This window comes from Electrophorus electricus, chromosome 10 (assembly GCF_041902795.1).
Source record: "Electrophorus electricus isolate QZ-2024a chromosome 10, ASM4190279v1, whole genome shotgun sequence".
Lineage (NCBI taxonomy): Eukaryota > Metazoa > Chordata > Actinopteri > Gymnotiformes > Gymnotidae > Electrophorus > Electrophorus electricus.
In genome coordinates, this window is record NC_137506.1 from 22,845,777 (window position 1) to 22,868,276 (window position 22,500).

Below are 22,500 nucleotides of genomic sequence, written 5' to 3' on the forward strand. Positions count from 1 at the left end.
TAATCTGGCTGATGCAAGTTCTACTAACATCACCCATATTTATGAAACGCCTCAAAAGAGGACGTTTTGTTGTGGGATCAGCTCTGCCTTTAATACGATTAACATCTTCATGGTGTTAGAGCTGCATTGTTCTAAGAAGCCTAATAAACATCACCCTGGAATAGCAGGCAGCTGAGCTTACACAAAATGAAAACTAAGACTCCTAATGTGGATGTTCCTTTGTTTTAGGATTCTTTTCCTAAATATGATAATCTGGAAAAAGGGGATTTTAATGGAATGTGTTAACAGATGAAAGCGTATTGGAGAAAACTGACAAAGTGGAAAAATAATTGAAACCACAGTGCCCCCTGGTGGCCACATTTATAGAAAATGAAGAAAATGGGAGTTTTGAAGGAGCCACTAAGAGACACTTATATTTCTCTTAAGCTTCTTGATATTTGACAGCAGCTCAGTGTAAAAGAATAATGTAGATCCCAATGTCTCAAAATACCCGACCAGAGCTGACCTGTAGCCAGGAACTCGATAAAGGCGTAGAGGATGGCCAACGCTGTGCATGTTATTAGATGGGTTATAATTGCAAACGCACAATAACTGCCCATTTCTCTCTCTCCTCCTCCTCCTCCTCCCTGTCTCTCTCTCTCTCTCTCCTCCCCTCCTCCCTGTCTCTCTCTCTCTCTCCTCCCCTCCTCCGTCTCTCTCTCTCTCTCCTCCCCTCCTCCCTGTCTCTCTCTCTCTCATCCTCTCCTCCCTGTCTCTCTCTCTCTCTCCTCCCCTCCTCCCTGTCTCTCTCTCTCTCATCCTCTCCTCCCTGTCTCTCTCTCTCTCTTCCCCTCCTCTCTTTCTGTGTGCCCCTTTTGTCTCCCTGTCTCTTTCTATTGATGTCCCTCCACCCGTTTTCTCTCGCCCCACAACAGTGTATTATCAGTAGCCCATGAGGAGGAGGTGGAGGCAGTCATACTGCCGTCCTTTCCTGTTCCTCCTGAACCACAAAGGCTTCCATCAGCTGTGGAGGAAGAGCCTCCACCTGCTCCACCTGAGTCTCTGTCTGGGGATGACAGCAGCTCCTGGTCCAGTCCCACCCTCACAGAGACGGAGACCGCTGCCAGACACATCTCTGAAGGAGAGGTGCTTCTCAGCTCTGGACAAATGGCTGTAATCAGAGGTACTAGGCAGTCTGTCACACACACACAGTCATTCAGACTCTGGTCACGTTATTAAAGTTGCCATGCTGACCACTGCTGTAAAGCTTCATCCGCACGTGCTGGCCCGTGTAAACGCCTGTGAAGAGCCCACTGATGTGTGTTGTGTCCCCAGCTCTGGAGGAGGAGGGCCTCGCTCTGCCCAACCCCCTGACGAGCTTCAACAGCTCTCTGCACGGCGTCCATGATATGGTGAATATCTTAAATCACGTCCGTCAACAGACTGGCACTGCCTCGTGTGTTTTTTCTCAGCACCAGCAGAGACATGCTGAGGGCCTCCGGGTGGCCGACGTGTTGAGATGAGATGAAATGGAATGAATTTACAAGCATGTTGTAATTAGGCGAAGACATGCTCGAACAGTCTGATGCCTGAAAGCCAGTGTGTAGTCAAATGGAAACAGTTGTGAATACACAGAACTTGCGGTGCCAATGGTACCTGACTAGTGGAATTATTTTATAAAGATTAGCCTGTAGGAAAGTAGAACAAATGAGGGTGAACAGGGCTTTGCATGCTCAAACAGACTCACTGATTGGATGTGGAACATTGTTGTTGTTAGGACTACGACCCGCCCAGTGAAGGTCAGGTGATTAGAAGGCCTCTTGTCCCTGCCAACCACGACCCTGTCCTCTCTTTGCTGGCCAGGATGGAGCAGGGCCCAGCCAGCCAATCACAGCAACCAGAGGTATAACCCGCACGTGGCTGTTGTCACGGTCTGTTGACTTAGCACCAGATGAACAGTGGAAGAAAAGCTTGTCAAGTGTTTGTGTGAATTCACGGCTCTCCTCAGGTAATAGGGCGGCACAACATGTAATGTATTAATGTTATTGCAGTATTGGCGTTTGCTATACTGGTATCACCACAGGCTGCATCACATAAAGGAGCTCTAAGAAATCCAGTGGTCTTGCTTTGTGTGCTTAAACATCTTAAATGAAAAACTCCAAAAACCTCAGATTAGCATTCTCTCAGTGTCTCAATGCACCAAGGCACTCATGGTCCAACATGCCAAAATAATATGTCAAAATAATTTTGTTGAAAATAAATCAGGTCTGTATTTAATCATATCACATCAGTGCTTCACCACTGAGTTTCTAACGCAACACACAATATTGTATGCAAAAAAAAAAAAAGGCAATACATTATTGCCATATTCAATAGCCACTTGAGCAAAGATTTAACTAAGCCAGGAGTGAATGTAGAGTTCAACCCATGAGAATTTGATCAGTTTGACCGCTAGGTAATACACGGCTTTGGCCTGCTTTATTTGTTGCAGTACCCTTTCCTAACAGTAGGGGTCACTAGCACCACACACCACCACACAGATAACGTCAAGGAGTCATCGTGGAAAGCCTGGCTGTACCGCTGACTAGAAGGTATTCAGCTGCGTTGTGTTGTGCAGTAGCAGTGACACGGTTGTACTCTAGCAGGGCTGTTGGGATGAGGAGAGCAGTGGGGAGTTGAGTGAGGGCCAGCGCCCCCTACTGACCACACTGCAGCAGAGAGTGGTGACCGGACACTCCCTCTTACCGACAGAGCCAAGTGGCCAGGATAGCGTGGAGCAGTCTCCCCACACAACCCTTAACTCGCCTGGACAACTGCTCACTCAGTTCACAGGTACGCACACACATACACATTCTACATATATAAATACACAAGCACACATCAAAATATAAAAGCCTTTGTCATCAATAATGGAAGTAATCTGGCCATTCGTGTTAGCGTCCGAATGTGCAGTGGGAAGTCGCGTACGAGCGGCTCACCGCACACGGCGCCCTGCGTTTGTCCTCGCGTTCTCATGCTGTTATTCATGCAACCATGGCTGGTGCTGTGAGGTTTGTGGCTGCCTGCCCCTCCAGACTCTGTATGTGGCTCTCGCAGGGCCTGCTTCTAACGGGGCATGCCTCTCACTCACCCCTTATACGGTAAGAGGGAACAGAGATGTTTGTGCAGTAGTGTGTTTTTATGGCCGTGTGTGTGTGTGTGTGTGTGTGTGTGTGTGTGTGTGTGTGTGTGTGTGTGTGTGCGTGCGCATCTGTGTGTGTGTGTGTGTGTGTGAGAGAGAGAGAGAGAGAGAGAGAGAACAGGAGCGCTCTGATTGACCAAGGGGAGGCCAGCTTGTCTGGATAGTCCATCAGCATGCTTGCTGAGGGAGGTTGGAGGAAAGAACCATTCCCTGTGCTCCCAGCATCCTCTTCCAGGCTGCATGAACGCCAGCCAACTGCAACCTCCCTCCAGCGGGACGTTTTCGCTTAACGGCCCTTTCATAACCCCCAGCTCACTGTGTTTTATCAGCTACAAATGAAAGATGTATTTACAGATGAGTGCCGCCTGTGCAGGTTTGGTCAGTGGAGGCATTTTATATGTTTTGCAGTTTTACATCTGTTTTACTCCTGTTTAACTATGTGCAATTTTACCTCTTTTAAGCTTGCTGTGTTAGGTCTGTGCAGTATAATTGTTTAACTGCAGTTTTTTCTCTCAACTCTGTTTAACTGTGCAATTTCACCTTTCTGTTCAACTCTAGTTTTCTCTCTTTTATCTGCAACTCTTTAACTGTTTACCTCTGTGCAGTTTTACTTCTCTGTAACTTTGTTCTAACTCTGTGCAGTTTTTCATCTCTTTAACTCTGTTTAACTGTCCGCTTTTACCTCTCTTTAACTCTGTTTAGCTCAGTTTTGCCTGTGCGCAGAGGTGGCTCTCCCTTTTCAGGTCTCTCAGTTCAGGCAGCTCTCAGTATAAAGGGCTCAGTCTGTGTGTGTTTGCGCATATTTGAGGCTGACCCCTATTTCTGCCTGCATGCTATCAGTATTTCTGAGGGGTGTTCATAAGCGTTTGGACACTGTGTGTAAGTTATGAGTGCAGCTTAACAGAGTGCCGACACTGCGTTCCCAGCCTCTTCCTGTGTTGGCCTAAAGCAATACATACATTAGACAGAGGCTGCTCTACTCATGGTAAAAAGAACCTCAGTGTTGCTTAGAGACCATCCCTGCCTAGGCAGAAGAGGGGAAAAAAGCCTTAATGAAGCGGTAAAAATGGAAGAGCATCATTTGATTGGTGGTGAATTCGGAGCTGGGGTGCTCTCTGCACTGCGGAGTCTCAGTCAGGACAGTCCTGCTGTCAAACGCCGACAAGTCCTTCGTAAGCCCCACGTTCGCCAGCAGCGGAGAGGCGTATCGAGTCTGGCCCTGCCTGTCTCGGCACTCTCCGTCAGCATGGTAGTGTTGAGAGCTCGTGTGTTTGCCTGCTTTGAGGTGAAGTAACGCCTTTCTGCCACATGCTGTCAGCTCTCTTCTGTTGTTCCTCGTTTAATGCGTTCATGAATGAGTCGGCATCCTCAGTGGAAGAAATGCTGGTTTCATTTTGCTAATCCATTTACTTCACTGGAGCTGCACTGGTTTTGGCTGATGTGTTGGTGTTTCCGTGGAAACCAGGGCAAGTCACCCCGGCTGAGGATAGTGGGCTGCCGGTCAACGTCAAGCCAACAGAGGAGCACACACAGACTTCAGATACACCTCCCCCTCAGCCAGGAGACTCTACACACCAACAGGCATGTCAATATTATTGCACACTGTGTGCACATGGGGGAGTGAGTGTGCCTGTATGGGAGGGAGTGTGTGTGTGTGTGGGGGGGGGATTATGCCGGGGCAGGAACACTGCGTCTCCTGTTCAACTCTGCGTTCCTCCTTCTTTGTTCCCGTGTAATCCCTCTTCCATCCAGTGCGTGCTAGCGTCGCTTCCCCTCACTGTGTCTCCTGCCTCCTGTGTCCCTCCCCGCGGACCTGCTCTGATCCTGGTGAAGCAGTGCCAACCCCAGCTGGAGACAGGTACACACTGCGCACCCGCACGGGCGCTGCCCAGCACTGGCAACCCATCCAGCCTCAGGCTCTATCAAAACTGGGAACGTGGGGCTGGAACTACTGCTGCTGTTGCTGCGTCGTTCTGCCGCATCACTGTCACGTGGGGTTGTTTTATAGGGCTTCAGTTATAGCGCCGTTGAAGCGGTTAATACTGAGGCCATGCGAGAAGCCTATGGGTCAGACAGTAAACACTCAATAAGTATAATCTACTGTATTTACTGCCCAGATGAATATAGTGGAATGTGTGATCTGAAATTTGTCAGTTGATGCTGACGTAGCACACTCGTACACATCTGCTGAGCTCTAAGTAATGAGTGAGTCATATTATCTGCTGTGTGCTGGGTCTGGTCTGGCTCCGGGTGAGGTATTCACACTGTAACTCTCTCCAGTCAAATCCCCATCAACATAAGCTTACGTTAATAACCTCAGCCAAGGTTCCCTTTTCCTCTTGGTGCTGTGAAAGACGACCCTGTCTGGCAGACCTGGAGAGAGAATGTGCACAGTTCCCTTTTGTATCCAGTAGAGGGCAGTGTGTCTGTGCGTCTTGCACTCTTTCCCTTTCTCTTTGTCCTGTGGGCCTGACAGAGCTGAGCTGACACAGGACATTGTCCCTCATCGCTGCTCCGGTCAGCCCAGCAGGCGTGGAGGCTGGAACAGGCCGAAGGCTTTACCTCTCAGATATACTCTTTTCATTTACACATACAGCACCGTTTTGTTTGATGACCTCAGAGCTTCCTATTGTTTGTATTTCTCAACCCTCTGTAGTAACACGACCACCATTGTTTAATATGATTTTTTGTTTTCACGTATGAATGGAACGTTACCAGCCGCGAGACTGGTTGCTCTATTTGGTCGGCACGGTTAATAAAACTAGGCGATTGGAACACCTGCGTGCGGAGCCATCCGTGTGATCTTTGCTGCCTTTGTGTGAGTCAATATATGCGGCTCGTGCATCAGAGGGGTCGACCTGGACGCAGGGTGCCGGTGAGTCATGTGGTATTAGAACCAGGCAACGAGAGTTGTGAGTTCATCTATCTTGCACACTCAGGGCCGCCTGGGGGGAGCTTGTGGGATTTGGGGTTAGATAGACGGCGCTCAGACCAAACACTCTATAATCTCTCCCCACTCTGATGACACCTTACAGAACGCATCTCTGAAATAGATGAACGTCCAAAACATCCTTCAGTGTTTTCTGCCCCACCTCTGACTGCTCTGACATGTAGCGGTTTGAATGTGCTACCGTATAAAGGCATTTGTCTGATGAGGAGCGACCTGCCCTGCTGGATTAATTAGTGATGAGGAGTACAGCTGCAGTGGACGTGACAGGTCGGATGGTGCAGCAGGAACGGTTTCGGGGGACACTGCATTTGCTCTGAAGGTATTTTCACCGTCTCTTGTCGGTGTGATTTTTGACGCAACAGTGAAGGCGGTGTGCTCCACCTGCATTTCAGTGCCTCCGTGGACATGGCTCCACCTCTCCTGCAGCGGCGTGTGTACATGCACGCTAAAGTGAGTGCCGTTTCTGCGAAGGGAAGGCACAGTGCTGTTACAAGGATTCTACTCCATCACCAATGCACTGGACAGGACGCTGGAGAAGTGCTATAGCTATAAAGCTCCACAGAGATCTCCATTGTAATGTCACAGCATTTGCATCATGTTTCTATAACACATGACTGGGAATATGGTTTTATTTACTGTTTTCCGCTGTCCATCACCTGGAGCCTTTGCTGGATTTCACGCTCCTGCTCTGTACTGTAAACACGCGGGTCTGAACCTGTTTAGTCACGCAGCTTGTCCGGACAAAACTGCTGGGACAGGCGGAGTCTGTGGAGCAGCAGTGTGTGCAGGCTGCTCTCCTCTGCCTGTTCGGTAAGAAAGGCTGGCAGTGTGCTCCGTGCACACCCAGTGAGGACAAGATTTGGCCTGGATGTACTGGTCGTACAGCTGTGTTCTCAGATAGCTCTTTCTTTCTCTCTGAGTGGTAAACAGAGAGAGACTCAAAGGCCCTTCTGTTTAACTTCCCCAGTTCTGCTTGTAAATTAAAGGTGCTTGTATGTCGGTACTCTGTAAATGACCCACCACCATCATACAAGCATCAGTTGGTACAGTTCTCAAAGAGTTTCACATTTACACTTTTCATATATCAAAAATAGACCTTAAAAATTAGAGGTTTTTTGGAAAATTATGATTAGATCACCAACAGTGATTTTTGTAATGGAAAAATTATGTTTATTGGCTGTAAGTTGCTAAATGAAAAGTATTTCTATGATCCATAAATTAGCCCTTTTATTCTACAAAATAAAAACAATGTAAAGTATTGCAAGTTTTCTTTTAAATGCATGAATGATGTAAGGGAACTCTAAATAAAGCATATTTAGAATTTTAATGTAATTTATTTGTAAAAATTGTACAAAAACCGAAATATCTGATTACACAAAAAGGGAAAATAGCTGATATATGATTTTTATTGCAAGGGCTCAAATATTGACAATATTTTGTAACCATTCACTGTTTCACTATCATCTTTACTACTGTTGCTTTATTTTTATAATGTGACTGAATAATATAATGGCTGGTCAGTCAGGTGATTTATATGTTCTTGTCTATACCAAGACATGAAACATGAATTTTTGTCATCTGTGAATGAGAGAGGACCCCGGCGCCTTACTGGACTGATGTGAGTGGCTGATCCGAGTGAAATACAGGCATTGAGTGTGGAGTAGGAAGAAAGGAAGGGGTTACCCCCCTGCCCACACACACACGGTCTTCTCTGTAGAGCTGCGTGGCTAAAGAGCTCCCAAGCTGTGCTGGGCCACTGAGTTCATTGAGAGCTGATGATCTATGCTGCTGTCTGTCTTGGGCTGACATGGCCTGCCTGTGCTGCTCTCCTGTGTCTCTGGCCTGCCTGTGCTGCTCTCCTGTGTCTCTGGCCTGCATGTGCTGCTCTCCTGTGTCTCTGGCCTGCATGTGCTGCTCTCCTGTGTCTCTGGCCTGCCTGTGCTGCTCGCCTGTGTCTCTGGCCTGCATGTGCTGCTCTCCTGTGTCTCTGGCCTGCCTGTGCTGCTCTCCTGTGTCTCTGGCCTGCATGTGCTGCTCTCCTGTGTCTCTGGCCTGCATGTGCTGCTCTCCTGTGTCTCTGGCCTGCCTGTGCTGCTCGCCTGTGTCTCTGGCCTGCCTGTGCTGCTCGCCTGTGTCTCTGGCCTGGAGCCTAATTTTTAATAAAGTAGATTACATGGCTTTTATAGCTAATGTTACAGATTTTATTATTCATGTAAAATTATGCAGACTTGACTAAATGGTACCAGGCTGTGGAGCAGAATATTGTTGTTGATGTTTGATTGTTTTTTAAATACCTTGCCGCAAACATGACGCAAAACCTCCGGTCCCCTGTGCATCTCATGAGCGGGACCGCCAGTCTCTCATCTTCCCCCTGCACAGAGGCGACCTGACGGTGTTTTCTGCTCGGTTCCTGGCGACGTCGTACATTAACAAAGGAGGCCTGAGCAGAGACAGGCTCTCAGATCCACTCAGGGATGTCCTTTTAAAACAAAGCTGAGAACAGATTATTTACATGGGCCAAGATGGATACCTGCTACCCAGTTTGTGGCCAAAGGCTGACCACTCGAGTACATTAGTTTAATGTAACGCCTCTTTCCGAGGCTGCAGGCAAAAGTTTGATGACCTTTGAGTTGCATACACTTGAACCTGGTGGTGGACGGCTGTGGCTCTGACTGACCCTAGACCTCCCTGAAGGTTGCTGGTCGACACCAGCAGGGGCCTGCCATTAGTAGCCATTAAACGTCTTGCATAATCCCTTAACGTGATTCATGTTTGAAATCCCATGGGACACATCCCCTCGTGTGGCAGGCTGGATGCAGCTGCTGACAGCTTTGGCACGCGTTTGTCAACACTGCCTGGGACCTGGTTCCTGTGTGACCAAGCTGAAGACAGGGCGACACCATGGCTGGACTGAGAGACAGGGACAGCTCTGTTCTCTTATTAGCGCAGGAAGTCCAGGAACAATAATCAAATCCAGCAGAACAACACAGCAAAGTGAAGTTGGGCCAAACTGGACTTGCTGGCCAGTACTCCCCTCCCACCGGCAGCTCCAGTGCTGGGGATGAAATTCATGACCTAAAGGCTCTGAAACAACACGCAGAGTAAACAGTCCTGAAGAGAAACTAGTGGCAGAGTTTCGTTTCAACAGAGCCTCTCCATACCCTGTATCCAAGGGTTATGTAAAGAGATAGACAGTTATGTCATGGAGGAAGGTTCTGGAACCTGCTTCGAAGTAATGTGAAATTCTTTCTGTTTTGGTACCTATGGCCCATATCACTGAGTGTTCTCCTGGCCAGGTGAGCATGCATGGGGGAAGTTGTGTTGAGAGGTCTTCTCATCCTCAAGACAACAGTGAAGGAACTCGGGCATATACAGAAAAAAAAAAATTAGTGTTCAGATATTTTCTTTGCTTCATTTTAAGTAAAATCCATAGATATTCATTTATGACAATATAGAAAAAAGCAGAATCCCTCATTCTCAGTTCTTACTGAAGGCCGGATTTAGTTTTTTGCTTGTTTGTTTCCTTATTGTAGTTTTATGAAACATTACTTAAGCTGGATCAAACATAAAATCTCCATATGATGCTTTGATGTTTAAAAATTATGATGAACTTTGTTATATTTTGCTTGGCATGAGCAGTGCAAATATGCAGACTGGTGTGTTGGAGTGTATCCTCACTAAACCCAGCTGCACCCTGTAACTGTCCCTGTAGCTCTTCCTGTAGCGCTCACATGAGAACCATTATGGTAGACAAATCTGTTCACAGCATTTATTTTACCAAGAAGAGCCACTGGAGATCTCTCTGGTGAGACTGACCAGCTCATGATGCTTCTCTGTAAAACCACTTGCAAAGCAAAGCAGCTACACACCACCTGTGGCACATTAGTAATTTTCTGTTCAAACCCATCCAAAGGGATGTAGTGACTAAACTGAAATTTTACTAAATCCAGCATTACAGAATATGAGGGTGTTGAGGTCTGTCCTCTCAGGACTTTGATAAAAAATCTTTTACAAAAGCTTAGTCTGCACCTGCAAATCTTATATGTTGCAATTTGCTTAGGGAGAAAAAAGATCAAAGGGATTAAGAAAGACTTGCAAAAAGTGAGTGTGTGTGTGTGTGAGAGAGGGAGAAAAAAAAGAGAGAGAGGAAGGAGTACAAGAACAAGGAGAGAAGTGATAAAAACCAGAGAAAGTGAGGAGTGAATGTCACTCAGTCCCTCTGGTTGCTGAGTGACATGGCCAGACTAGTTCTGTGGACCCAGAGTAAACAAAGAGAAATGACTAACCCTCATTCAGCAGGGATGCTGTGTATGCGCATGTCAGTCCACCTCTCACATGGACCACGGCTGCCTTCTGTACTGGTTGTTAGCTCCTTAAAAGCATGTTTTGACAGTGTGGTGAGAACACCACGCCGGGTGGGGTGTGTGTAGGGGTCTCCTGTAGCACGGTGAGTTGGTGTCCGGATATGACTTGCGGAGACGTGGCTGGCTAAGTCTTAGTTTGCTGTTGCGCTCCGTTGAGTTTTCACCTCCTCCTCAACTACAGGCATTGCAGAGCGATTTCACGCCACACTTCAGGCCTCCAGGCCAGCAGCACTGATCCCTGCAGAAGGCTTGTACAGTCATGAATACGCTGCTGTTGTGTAATGTGTCCGTAAACGTGTAGATGTACCTCTAATAGGAAGAGTACCAAATGTAATGTAATCAAACATTCATTATGTGTTGGGTTCAAACTGGCACACAATTCGTCTCCTCGCAGCCCACCATACAGGCTTCAGCCCTGCCCGTAATCGTCATATGGTGTCCATTTTACTGTTGAATGCAAATGATATATATTGGAAATGCCTGCAAGGCTGTGCCACTGTACCCCATTCCAGAGAAGGCAGAGAGACTCAGGAGAGCAGTAAGAAGAGAGTTCAAAAGTCTAACTCCTCTACAATGAGGAGTTCAGACAACTGAGCAAATTCTTTTTGATAAATTGTGAAAATTTAATGGTGGATTTTACTGGTGGACAGGCGTGCGTGTGTGCGTGCATGTGTGTGCACGCGTGTGTGTGTGTGTGTGTGTGTGTGTCTGTGTGTTTTTGCTTGTTTTTTATTGCTTTGTTAGCTGCATCACTAGTAGATCTGTTGAAGTCTGATTTGAGCAGAGTGGGCTTAATTGTGGCAGCAGCTGCAGAAGCTTTAAACCAGAAGGGTGACATGCAGGGACACCTATAAACCACACAGACCTCTCTTTAAATACTTTTAAATGCTTGCAAACACAATTGCATTTAGTGTCTTATCCTATTCTATATTAAGTCTTACACTGTAGCATTGATATTAAACTGCCAGTTCAGTGTAAGTCTTCTTTTCAGTTGTGTTGCTACTGTGCCCCCTGTGTGGTCATCTCCTGTAAAACGTGTGAGAAGCCAGTGACAACCTGTCCAGCTGTACTACCCTGCCTGTCTCAGAGCAGCTGCCTGGGGGGGTGTTTGGGGAGGGTCCTGGTAAAGCATGCAAAATGGAGTGTCAGCCACTCCACATTATTCTTCCAGAACACGTTCACCACTTTATTGCCTCTGTTCGGAATTCAGCGCATTTGAAGTTCTTGGGTTCGGCCCTTTGCAACGTTTGGACAGATAGCACCACAACCTAATAGCTTAAGCACCACCATGCAAATGGGAAAAGAATCATATTCTGCCATTTGTGATGCCATTTGTTAACTGCTGGATCACTATTTCCTCATTTATCACAGTTTAGTGTTGTACTGAATGTCCATGCTGCGCCTTAAAGGTCTTAAAGGCAAATGGCCATCTCACTGTGATCAGAAGAGCCACAGTGTTCTACCCTCATTTTTTGCCATCGGCAATTAAAAATCACTGTAAACTAATGTGCTCCATGTTTTGACTGTGTCTGCAGCCTAACACAGCGCATGCCCCTGCCCTCATTTTAATTCACTTTGAGTTTATGCATGAATTTTTGTGCCATTCTTGGTGTAAAAACGTCCTGGAGATTCTAACCGTTGATCCTCCCCAATATATGTTGAGATCCAGGGGCCGAGTACTGGATTTCAGGGCAGTGCTGTATGGGAAGTTGCAGAAGTGCAACCACCAACCAGTTTCTTTAGTTAGTGATGATACCAGAAAGCTTCACCCAACCATGAACACCACCACACTCCACCAGTACCTCCCAAAACATGCACGATCACCAGTCTCAGTCTATAGGCATACGCAGACAGTGGTGAGTTTGGGTCTCTCATGCCGCCGTGCAGAGATAAGAATTTCCACACAGATGGTCCCGCAGACAGCAGGAGGGTGCGGGACACCAGGATATCCCTGGCTCTGGCAGCGCATCTGGTGGCTCACGCCAGCCTTCACCTCTTAACCCCGCGTTCTTCACCTGGGGGCAAGCAGGAGAGGGCACACGGGGGAGAGTCGGCCCCGGAGCACAGACTTTGATCTGCCGTGCCGAGCCACGCGGCAGAAGGGCCCAGCTCCGCTTTCACAGGTGGACGATGGGGGGCTTTAATGGAAGCTCTCTAGTTTCAGCTGTCCGAGGGACAGAGAGGGTGTAGCATGGGCTGTGTTTGAAGTGGAGCTGCCCCGACACTGCAGTCCTCCTGCCTGGACATGCTGACAGATGTGCGTCATGATTCAGGAGCACTAAGCTCCACGCCTTCATCACTAAAGGGAGCAATCAGTGAAATAATATAAATTCATAAGGCCTTTACTTTCTAACTCTGTTATTTACCAAGACACCGGCTCCTTCGCGTCAGCAGTTTCACAAGTGGTAAAATGCCAGTCATAGAATTAAGGTTTACTCCCATTCAGTTCAGTTCTCCCATAATCACTGTGTGTTTTAATGCTGGCAATCTTTACTCATTACACAGATGTGCAGAAGACACAGCTGGCTTGTAGCTTATCAGATCAAAAATAATTTTGAAAAAGCAAAGAAAATAAAAGACAATGTTCTGTTTTGGAACACCAGTCTTCCAAAGGTTGCAAACTGTTCCATTACACTAAATGGAAAGAATTGTGTCAGCCTGAGGTAAGGAGAGGTAAAAGAAAAATGTTTTTATGATGTTATTATGGAATGAAGAGTCTTTAAAGTGCTAGAGGAGGGTGATCTCCATTCTAGACTACTGCCTCTGTTGTAGATTGCTGTTCTAACTTTGGCAATGATGGCACAAGGGAACAAATCAGTATGACCAGCAAAATGTAGGCAATCCAGGACACCAGGGTTGGTTAAGCGTAGTAGTTTTAAGGTCAGTAGCTTTAGTAGTTGTAAGGTTACTATCAGATGAGATGGTGTGTTTGTGGACTGAGAGAATGGCGAGTCCTTTCACCAGCACTGTGTTTTTCTTTTGTCCTGAGCAGCCCTGTTTCTCTCATTCTCCCTCCCGCATCTGGTTTCTATCAGACCTGCTCTCATTGCCAGCCAGCATTCCCCATCATCCCCATCATCCCCCCTGCCCCTCACACTCTAACACACATACATCTCTTTCACTCACACACACACACTCTCAGACATTCGTATTCTCTGATACAAACACGCAGACATTTATTCCCTTTCTCTCGCTTTCCCTCTCTCATTTAGATATAGTCTCCCCCTGTTAATGCTGTTCCCCTGTCTGTGTGGTGAGAAGCAGTCTCTGAGCCCTCATCAGAGCCCAGCCTATGCTCTGCTTCTCCAGAACTCACATCAGCATCTTGAATCAATCAGTGCTGTCACATGTTCCCGGCTCTCCAGCAGTGCCTGAGGAGCATAGGACTAGACACAGCATCACCCACCCTCTAACCGCACCATCACCAACCCATATCATCAGCTACCAACCACATCACCCACCCACTAATCACATCACCAACCCATACCATCAGCTACCAGTCACCCGCCCACCGGCCATACCATCAGCTACTAACCACACCATCGCCCACCCCCATACCATCAGCTACTAATCACACTATCACCCAGCCACTAATCACATCACCAGCCCATACCATCAGCTACCAGTCACCCGCCCACCGGCCATACCATCAGCTACTAACCACACCATCGCCCGCCCACCACCCATACCATCAGCTACTAATCACACTATCACCCAGCCACTAATCACATCACCAACCCATACCATCAGCTACCAGTCACCCGCCCACCGGCCATACCATCAGCTACTAACCACACCATCGCCCACCCACCACCCGCCCACCCCCCATACCATCAGCTACTAATCACACTATCACCCAGCCACTAATCACATCACCAGCCCATATCATCAGCTACTAACCACACCACCAGACATCCACCAACCACACCATAACCCTACTGCATTATGTCCAACCATACCATGACCCACCCATGACCCACCCTCACTTCTGTCCTCATCTGTTGTTTATTAATAACAATTGACTGCCTTTGCATTGAGTCAGATAACCCCCCCCCCCCCCCCCTTCACATTTTGCCCTACTCCACCACCTGAAAACACTTGGGTATTAGCTTTTTAAAGAATTTGCAGCGATGCCAGTGGGATTTTATCCAAGACAAATAGTCGTCTTTGATCATCAAGGCCATGAGGTGCCCCTGCACTAAACTCATACAGTATAGAATAGAGCTCATAATCACATTGTCATCTGTAGTGAATGTGTATTACACTTCAGTTGATTAAGTAGTTTTTAATCTTCTATAACACCTTCAGTTCCTCTGTTGCTGCAGGTTAAAGATATTCAGGCATTTTGAATATGGTTTCATTATGAATGTTCCTAATATTGCAACATTCACACCTTACTCCTTCTGTAAATGAAGTGGCTATGTATTTCATACATGCTGGCTATCCATCTTCTTTTTGCATATATTTCCAAAGAGACACAAAGGCTACAAACTAGGCCTCCTACACTAAATTTAGTGCCAAATGGTTTTCTGAGGACCTGTTTGTGAATTCTGAGAACCTGTGCACGTATGTATTTGTTCAGATCCCTTTGGATGTAGGTGTGTGTGTTTGTTGATGCTTTTTATATGACTTGTGTATGTTCATGTTCTGAGTCTGCAGAGTGTTCTCATGCTCTCTTCAGTTTTACCAGGTCCTTTCATAACACAAGTCAGAGGCTCCTGTTCAGGGGGTTATACAGGGTTAAGTGAACCCTCAGTGCCAGAATGTGTGAGCAGTATGAACTGAGAGTGTGCAAGACGAGGAGAATCGCAGATTGGCCTGAGACTGGTGTGAGAAGCAGGTTTCCATAAACTTGGAGCATTGGTGTTTTCTCTTGTTCAAAGATCGCTCCTGTAATGCTCCAGCGCGAGGCATGACAACAGCACTGTGTTGCACCATACGTTTTTACACGCTTAGAGTTCTCTAGGCGTTTTCTTAGCATCCACGAAGGATTTCTGTTTACGTTTAAAACAATTTTAGACGAAAAAAAGTCATTTGCAACCTACTGCAAGTTTCCTTCAGTTCAATAAAGCATTACACCTTGTGCCTAAAACCTCAATAGCTGTGATAAAATGGCTGTAATGCTTGGCCTTTCAAGGTGTATTGCATTATTAAAACAAGCCTTTTATCTGTCTTGAGTGTAAATGAGGAGTGGGAACTAGAGACACTGGAGCAGAGTTAGAGATGAGGGGCTGCAGAGCACTGTGAGCAAGGAGCAGGAATAAGAAAAACTGGGGTGGAGTGATTACACCGCACTTTGAGGGAGGTGCATAATTTTCTGTCACTCCACCCCACGCACATACTCTGCTCGCTGCCGATCTCACACTAATCGCTGCACAAAGGAACTGAGAGTCAGGAGCAGATGGTCTCCTCCACCTCTTGCTCCTTTCCCTCCCTGATCATTAGAACCCTCCAGACAGGCGCTCTCGTGTTGGGAGGCGGTCGAGGCTCCTCGGCAGCCTGCCCATGGCTCCCTGATTACGGCTCACTCACATTCCCTGAGGAACCGCGCCCCTTCATACCTGAGCTTCATCTGCTACAGACAAAACCGAGCAGCGCTACGAACACAAACACAAGCTGTGTGTTGCAGCGGTGCGGCTATTGTTCCTAGGAAAGCTGCATGTGTTTAGTACCAGCATCGTGTTGTGTGGAGAAGGAGGGGAGGTGAGAACATCCACCCTGCCGCTGGGAGCTATTGGGATATGCAGCCCTATGGAAGAGCGCCACCTTATGAGAGAACAGTTCCCACTGCCACCAAGAGCAGAAGAAATGGTTCCTTCTGGCCTGCATTTTTGTTTTTTTGTTTTTTCCATGTTTACTTTTTTAATACAGCAGAAGAATTGATTCTAATTTCCCCATGCAGTCATCCCCCTTGTGGGGCCCTACACAAAGAACACACATAAGGTGAAATGAGATTAGTGTACAGTACTGTTTTCAGTTTTCAGCTGTTGGCTCAAATGACGCACAGCCAGAATTATTTCAGACAGTTTGCTCATTTCCACCATCCAAGTGCAGAGCCATCATCCAACCTAAACTCACACACACAATTCCTTAGTCTGCACTGGAGATATGTTTTAAAGGTGCGGAGCCTTTGTCCTTGCTTTTGAGTGTGTGGCTGCCCAGAACAGGCCATGACCTCTCTCAGAAAGGCTCATCCCACTGGAGCCGGCACGGAGAAGCCTAGTTCTTTAAAGTAGAGCTGTGCCTTATTTCTGGAGCAGAGCTGATTTCACAATCATTTCACCTCTGTGTTTGCCCTCTTTTGAAACTGGTCCATGTGAACTCTTTCCTTTTTTTCACCATCTGTTTCTGAAGCACGGTGTCTGAAGGTTCCTCAGGTCCTCTTGGGACAAATAACCCACTTCTCTAAAAATAACCATTAGTCCAAAGCAGTGGAGCAGACTACACTGTCTGTGGCCTTACTCTGGAATACTTCCCCTTAGCCCCTGGCTACCTTACTCCTGCTAAACACATTTGACTGCTCTTTAAACAAGCATGCTGGGTATTAAGGCTGGAAAGTTTTATATTTGAATATCCCATTGCAGCGTATTGCCAGAGCTGTAGTTCAGAAAACCTGGGCTGCAGAGATGGGTTGTCCTGCTGGGAGCCAGGTGTGGGGGTGAGTCTTCTAGCACATTCTGGTTGCCACTTTCTAAGCCCCCTGCTCAGGCTGGGCTCATTGTGACTGATCCAACAGATGTCTTCATTACTGCATTATCCCTCTAAATATCAACCCTAAATGTCAGTTAGCTAAGTTGCATGGGGTTAATTTTTTTACAGCTTTCCCAAGCTCTGTGCTGTCAGGAGGCTTCTGGCTTGCACCCTCCAGAAATAGCATGACTGAAAAGACATGGTGAGACTGACCCTCGCTGTGTGCTGCTCTGCTACAGGTCTCTTTACTTTTTAAAGAACGGCTAGGGGCTCAATCCCTCCATTAAGATGGATAAGATCTCTGTCCCTCCACTGCCTCCAGCCATGAGCCTCAGACTGCCTGCCCCCCTCCCCTCTCTGTTCCTTGACCCCGCATTATGAGGGCACGGCCGGGGCCCTTCGCCCAGCTCCAACGCCTGCGCACGCTTGTTTTCTCTCTGAGACCAGTGCTGCCTGCACCCCCTCCACCACTTCAGCTCCACATGAAAGGAGCACGGAGGGACCGTCTCTTTCACTCCCCACCCAAACCCTCCCTGGACAGGAGAGCGCTGTGTTTAGTAGAAGGGGTGGATGAAAGCTCGGTCTGGCTGAATACCAATCCTCCTTTCCCCCTGCTGATAGGCTTTTCCACCCACACAGCTGAACCTCCATACACAAACCAATCCTTCTATCAGTGGGTGCTCTGCAGGACTGAAGGGACTTTCCGCGAGACTCTGGCTCCAAGCCGTACCCCGGGCCCCCACGGAGCTCGGGCCCGACACCAGCTCTCCCCTCTCTAGGGAGCAGGGTGGGCTAGAGGGCCTACCTCCCCTCCTTATCTAAAGGTCATGACCCCTGACTTTCAATTAGCACTTCTGGTATTGTGCTCCCTGCAGTTCCAGAGGTCGGGCCTGGTCAAAAACAGAGGGGGTGGTTGCTTTGCAACACAATGCCTCAATCAGTAGTCCATACAGTTTTACCCATCAGTGGTGTAAACAAGTGAGGAGAAAAGGATTAGTTAAGAGAGCCATTGATGTCTTTGATTGACTTAATCTGTCTTTAGGGGGTAGGAAGTTGGAAGGGTTTCCAGTACTCCCAAGATGACCTCTCTTCACCTTCTCCTTGAAAGCCCACCACACCTCTCCCCCGAGAGCTTCTCCACATTATACACAATCAGGAGGAAGGAGCGGTACTTTTTGTGTTGTCAGGGGGAAAAAAACAATACATTAAACTTGTCCCAGGATTATTTCCAAAGAAATAATCCTTCACTGACATCTCACTGACATTAAAATTATTAAAGAGGCACTGAAGTGGGTGTGTGGGTGTTTTGGTTTTTTTTTTGTTTGCTTGTTTGTTTTTTTTGGCAGTGGATTTTTGGGTTTGCAGTTTTTTTTTTTGAGAATAGATAGTTGTGCTATACAACACCAGAAGGGATAAACTCACAACCACAGACACTTACATGATTTATAAACAGTGTTATTGTTTTGTTTAATCTTGTACTTTAACTTTTACATTTAAATGACTTTGAACCAGCTCAAACTGGTTTGGATGGCTACTACAGTGTTCACCTCCTGAACAGCCTCTCCTACTTGCCTGATGCTGCCAGCCAGGATGGGAACAGATGCCTCCGTTCTCCAAGAGTTCACCTGTGCTCTGTGGTTTCTGCACAGGAAACTGGGAGCTGGAGGTTATGAGGGCTTGCACCATTGACCAAAGAAAAGAAGAGACAGGACAGTGTTTTTATTTTCTTCTTCCTCTAGAGCTTTGGTCATGGTCCACCAGGGACCTGCTCATATAAACACTTCCAACGGAGGAGGCATGTCTGACAGCTGCCTGCTCTCTGACCAGGGGCCTACAGTCAAACAGTGTGGAGCCTTCACTCTCCAGATCTTTTGTGCTAAATGCTCACGGGAGGATGATGTGCCTGTAGAAGAATTCCACTCACTCACTCAATTGCCCTGCTTTTTAGTCTACACTCAGATGTTCACCCTTCTTAGTTTCCAGTTTGCCCAGAGCTAGACTTGCTCACGGCCTTAGGGGAGGTGAAAGGTGTGTATGTGTGTATGCAAGTATTTTGTTTGGTCAGCAATCCTGTCCCTGTGTAGGAGGAGGTCTAGTTAAACGAAGGGTGGACCTCTGACCTCTTCAGGTCTGGTCTGTTGCACTCTCACTTTTTGGACAAGCCTCAGGAGCAGGTTTTGATGACAAATTTTGTTATTTATATAAAGATTTGTAATTTTGTGCATATGTCACAATCTTTGTAATTTTAAAAAATCCTTCAGATCTGCTTAATGTTACAACAGTCAACAGGCTGGCATGTTTTCCCCTATTTGTTCTCCTTTCCTAGAATTGCTCCTAGAGATGGAGACTGAACAACATGGATGCTATGCCTTGATTGTTTTCATCCGTTTTTCCATCAAAAGTCCTTCTGGCAGTGACCTCGTCCTTGTTTCGTTGTTTTAGAGTGGCATGGTGCTTGTCGCCCATTTAACTACTCTCTCACCCCTGAGCTCTGGTAATTAATAAACAAGTAAATAAAAGGCCCGTCAGACATCTCTAAAAGAGCTTCCCAGAGGTTTTACCTTCCGAAGAGCAGTAACAAACAGTTTTGTGCCTCAGCCCCCTGAAAGACCAAGGAAAGGGGTAAGATATAGGAGAGGTAGCGGAGTGGGGGTGGGTCGGGCTCATCTGTCAGCTGTGAAAGCTTGGGACCGGGTGGAGAACTCTTCTAAGTGTTTGCAGGTGTCTTTGGAGAGATGGCTATAGAACGCTTCACTGTCTGTGTTTGTCTCTGTTGGGGGGGGGGGATGCTTTTGTACATACAGATACTAAACGAAGTTGCAGACTTGCATGGGATCCTTTTTGTGCTCTACCAGTTTGGAACATGTCCAGATGGTACTGATATTCATCATCCTGTATCTTTAAATCTTGTTGTTCTTTTGTCTTGGCACTTTGAAGAGCTCTGCTTCTACTGCACCTGGCTCCTCTCCCCGGTCCCTCACGCTTGTCCAGTAGTTAGGGACTTTTGGCTGAGAAGTCTTTGGCTAAAGTGTAACATTTTTAAGTTGTGCTGAAAGGTATAGATGGCTCTCTGTGGATGGCCCTCTCAAAACCAGTCTCCATTTCTCCTCTCTCCACCTCTTCTCTAGCCTGAACCATTTTGACCTGTTTTGTTTTTGTGGAGTTCTAGAGAAGACCCGTGGACTTGGATCAATGCTCCAGAATAAGTGGAAGAGACTCTAAAAATAGTCAGATGCTTTTCATGTCAGCCGGCATATGAACAAGAGAGACAGATTGAATGACAACCTCTAAAATAAACATACCCAGACAGGTCTGTGCTGGCTTCTTTCAATCAGCTTGTACACACTTGTGCCTCTGTTGGAGGTTGGATGACTTTTTAACCACTGTCTATTCAGTGTTTATATTTTGATATATCTCTCAATGTCCCAATGTCCAGTCGTGAAAATCTTTCACTGTCTGCCTCTCCTGTTGGAGGCTGAAAGTGTGCGTGTCAGACTTTCAGTGCTTGGACAGCAATCTGCTGAATGAATTTACGTCCATCTCGCATCTTTGATCTTGCTGTTACCAGATTTCAAATGAAGTGCCAACACACATTACACTATATTTGCACTGCCACTTCAAAGCTGTCCTTGAGTTTCACAGCGGCTGGAAGCATAGCATGAGAACAGATTTAACGCTGTGCTAGCAAGCAGATCCTGTTGAGAAGTGTGTCCTCATCTCCAGACAGGGGCTTATTTGGGAATGTACAGGGACCTGGAGAGACAGGAAGCTGCTATCCCACTCACCTATCCTCCTGACGTCTTCACTGAGTGGAGCTCATTTGTTATCTTTCACTAAAACTGAAAGAGCAGGGGGCTGGAGCTAACTTGTTAATGACAGTGCCTAGAAATTGTAAATTAGTGGGTGCAAGGCCAGAATTGCATAGGGGGTGAGTAAAGAAGTTTTCAGTGTCATTTCAAAAGCAGTTCCACAGAACATTTTAATGTAGTTTTTATATTGGTTTATAGTTTTTATGTTTTATACTTTGAAAATTGTCTAGACATTAACGTCTTATGTATGTATGGCTTTACAAACTTTCTTTTTTTCTTTTTTGGAAGGCCCATTTGAATGTCTTTTCTTAAATATTAATGTAGGTAGTTTGCAAGTGCAAAGTTTTGGGTGAACTGCCATGAGCTTCAGCTTTCAGGTGCATCTGAAACTGCCATTTTTTGACACTGTCTTCTGTAAATATTTCCCCTCATTCCAAAAGAATGTGTCTCCTGTGAAATATTTTCCTTCATTGCAAATAAAAGCTTTTTGAATAGAGTTTATCTTAAAAATTCATTGGCAATTCTGGTAAAGGCAAAGACTGAACTGAAATAAATGTTCTTTTCCATATGTTATAACATCAAAAACACAAACAGCCCATAAACATTCCTCATTAGTACAGCAGCAAAGAACCGATTATCGGACCATGAGAGCTGAGCTGTATCTGTGCTCTTGCTCCAGCTTGGTTGTTTTGGCCATGCAGTTTTGGATCGTTTTGCTTGGCTGTAAATATTTGTTAAGGGCCACATAGGCAATGAGTCACTGCCTTTACTCTGGAGCTTCAAACGGCTGGCAGGCAGCTGGGAATCGTGGCAGCCCCACGAGAAGCAGCACAAAGGGCAGAGCTGGCAGGAGAGGCAAGCAGCTGTCTGAGGAAGAGACCCCCCTGCCTTTGAAGCAGAGATACTAGGAAATCTTTCAGACAACACACGCTTTCTCCCCCCACCCCCACCCTCCTCTCACACTTTGTGTTGCTCTTCTAAAATCAGAATATCTTCTGGACTCTGTAAAGGTTTTTTTTAAATACATATTCGTGGCACTTTTTATTGCCTGCAGTTTTAGTGATCCTCAGGAACCGTTATCAAGTCTGAATAGCTGAGGGCTGTTTACATGTATTTCAGGCTTCAAAGAAGTTTTGTTTCCAAGTGATCCAACTACCCCATCCCCTGCTTTCTCTCTCAGAGTACTGCATCCTTCTCTCTTTTCTGGAGTGTTTTGAGGCCCTGGGGTTCCCACACGAAAGTCCAGAACTCTGTCCACAGATGCAAAACCCGCACAGACAGGCAGGCGATAAGATCCTGGAGGACCTCCTGTTCCCTGCAGCCCCTGTCTTAAGCAGTGCAACCTCTCGCTCGCTCCCTCTTTTGTGGTCGTGTACTGTAGGTGCCTCATCTGAGGGCTTGAAGCTGGAGCTTTACACATTTCTGAAGTGGTGTAGGCATGTTTTTTGCATATGGAGGCGGCGTTTCCCATTTTGCTGCTGCTTTTGTTCATGTGTACAAATGTTCTGCCAGCACTGTCACAAGGCT

At 46.8% G+C, this 22,500-nt stretch overlaps 1 protein-coding gene across 15 annotated transcripts in view; it reads left to right on the forward strand.

Annotated features, from left to right (window-relative positions):
* kiaa0586 (KIAA0586 ortholog) overlaps nt 1-22,500 on the forward strand; it is a 79,742-nt gene that overhangs the window by 56,104 nt on the left and 1,138 nt on the right. For 4 of the 15 annotated variants that reach the window (XM_081721086.1, XM_081721081.1, XM_081721082.1 and 1 more), the window contains 7 exons: nt 915-1,162; nt 1,315-1,391; nt 1,757-1,882; nt 2,622-2,811; nt 4,626-4,741; nt 4,913-5,018; nt 6,196-7,540. In XM_081721086.1, coding sequence (XP_081577212.1) covers nt 915-1,162; nt 1,315-1,391; nt 1,757-1,882; nt 2,622-2,811; nt 4,626-4,741; nt 4,913-5,018; nt 6,196-6,344 — 1,012 coding nt within the window. In that variant the 3' untranslated portion in view covers nt 6,345-7,540. The other 11 variants (XM_081721084.1, XM_081721085.1, XM_081721080.1 and 8 more) reach the window with 9 other exon arrangements.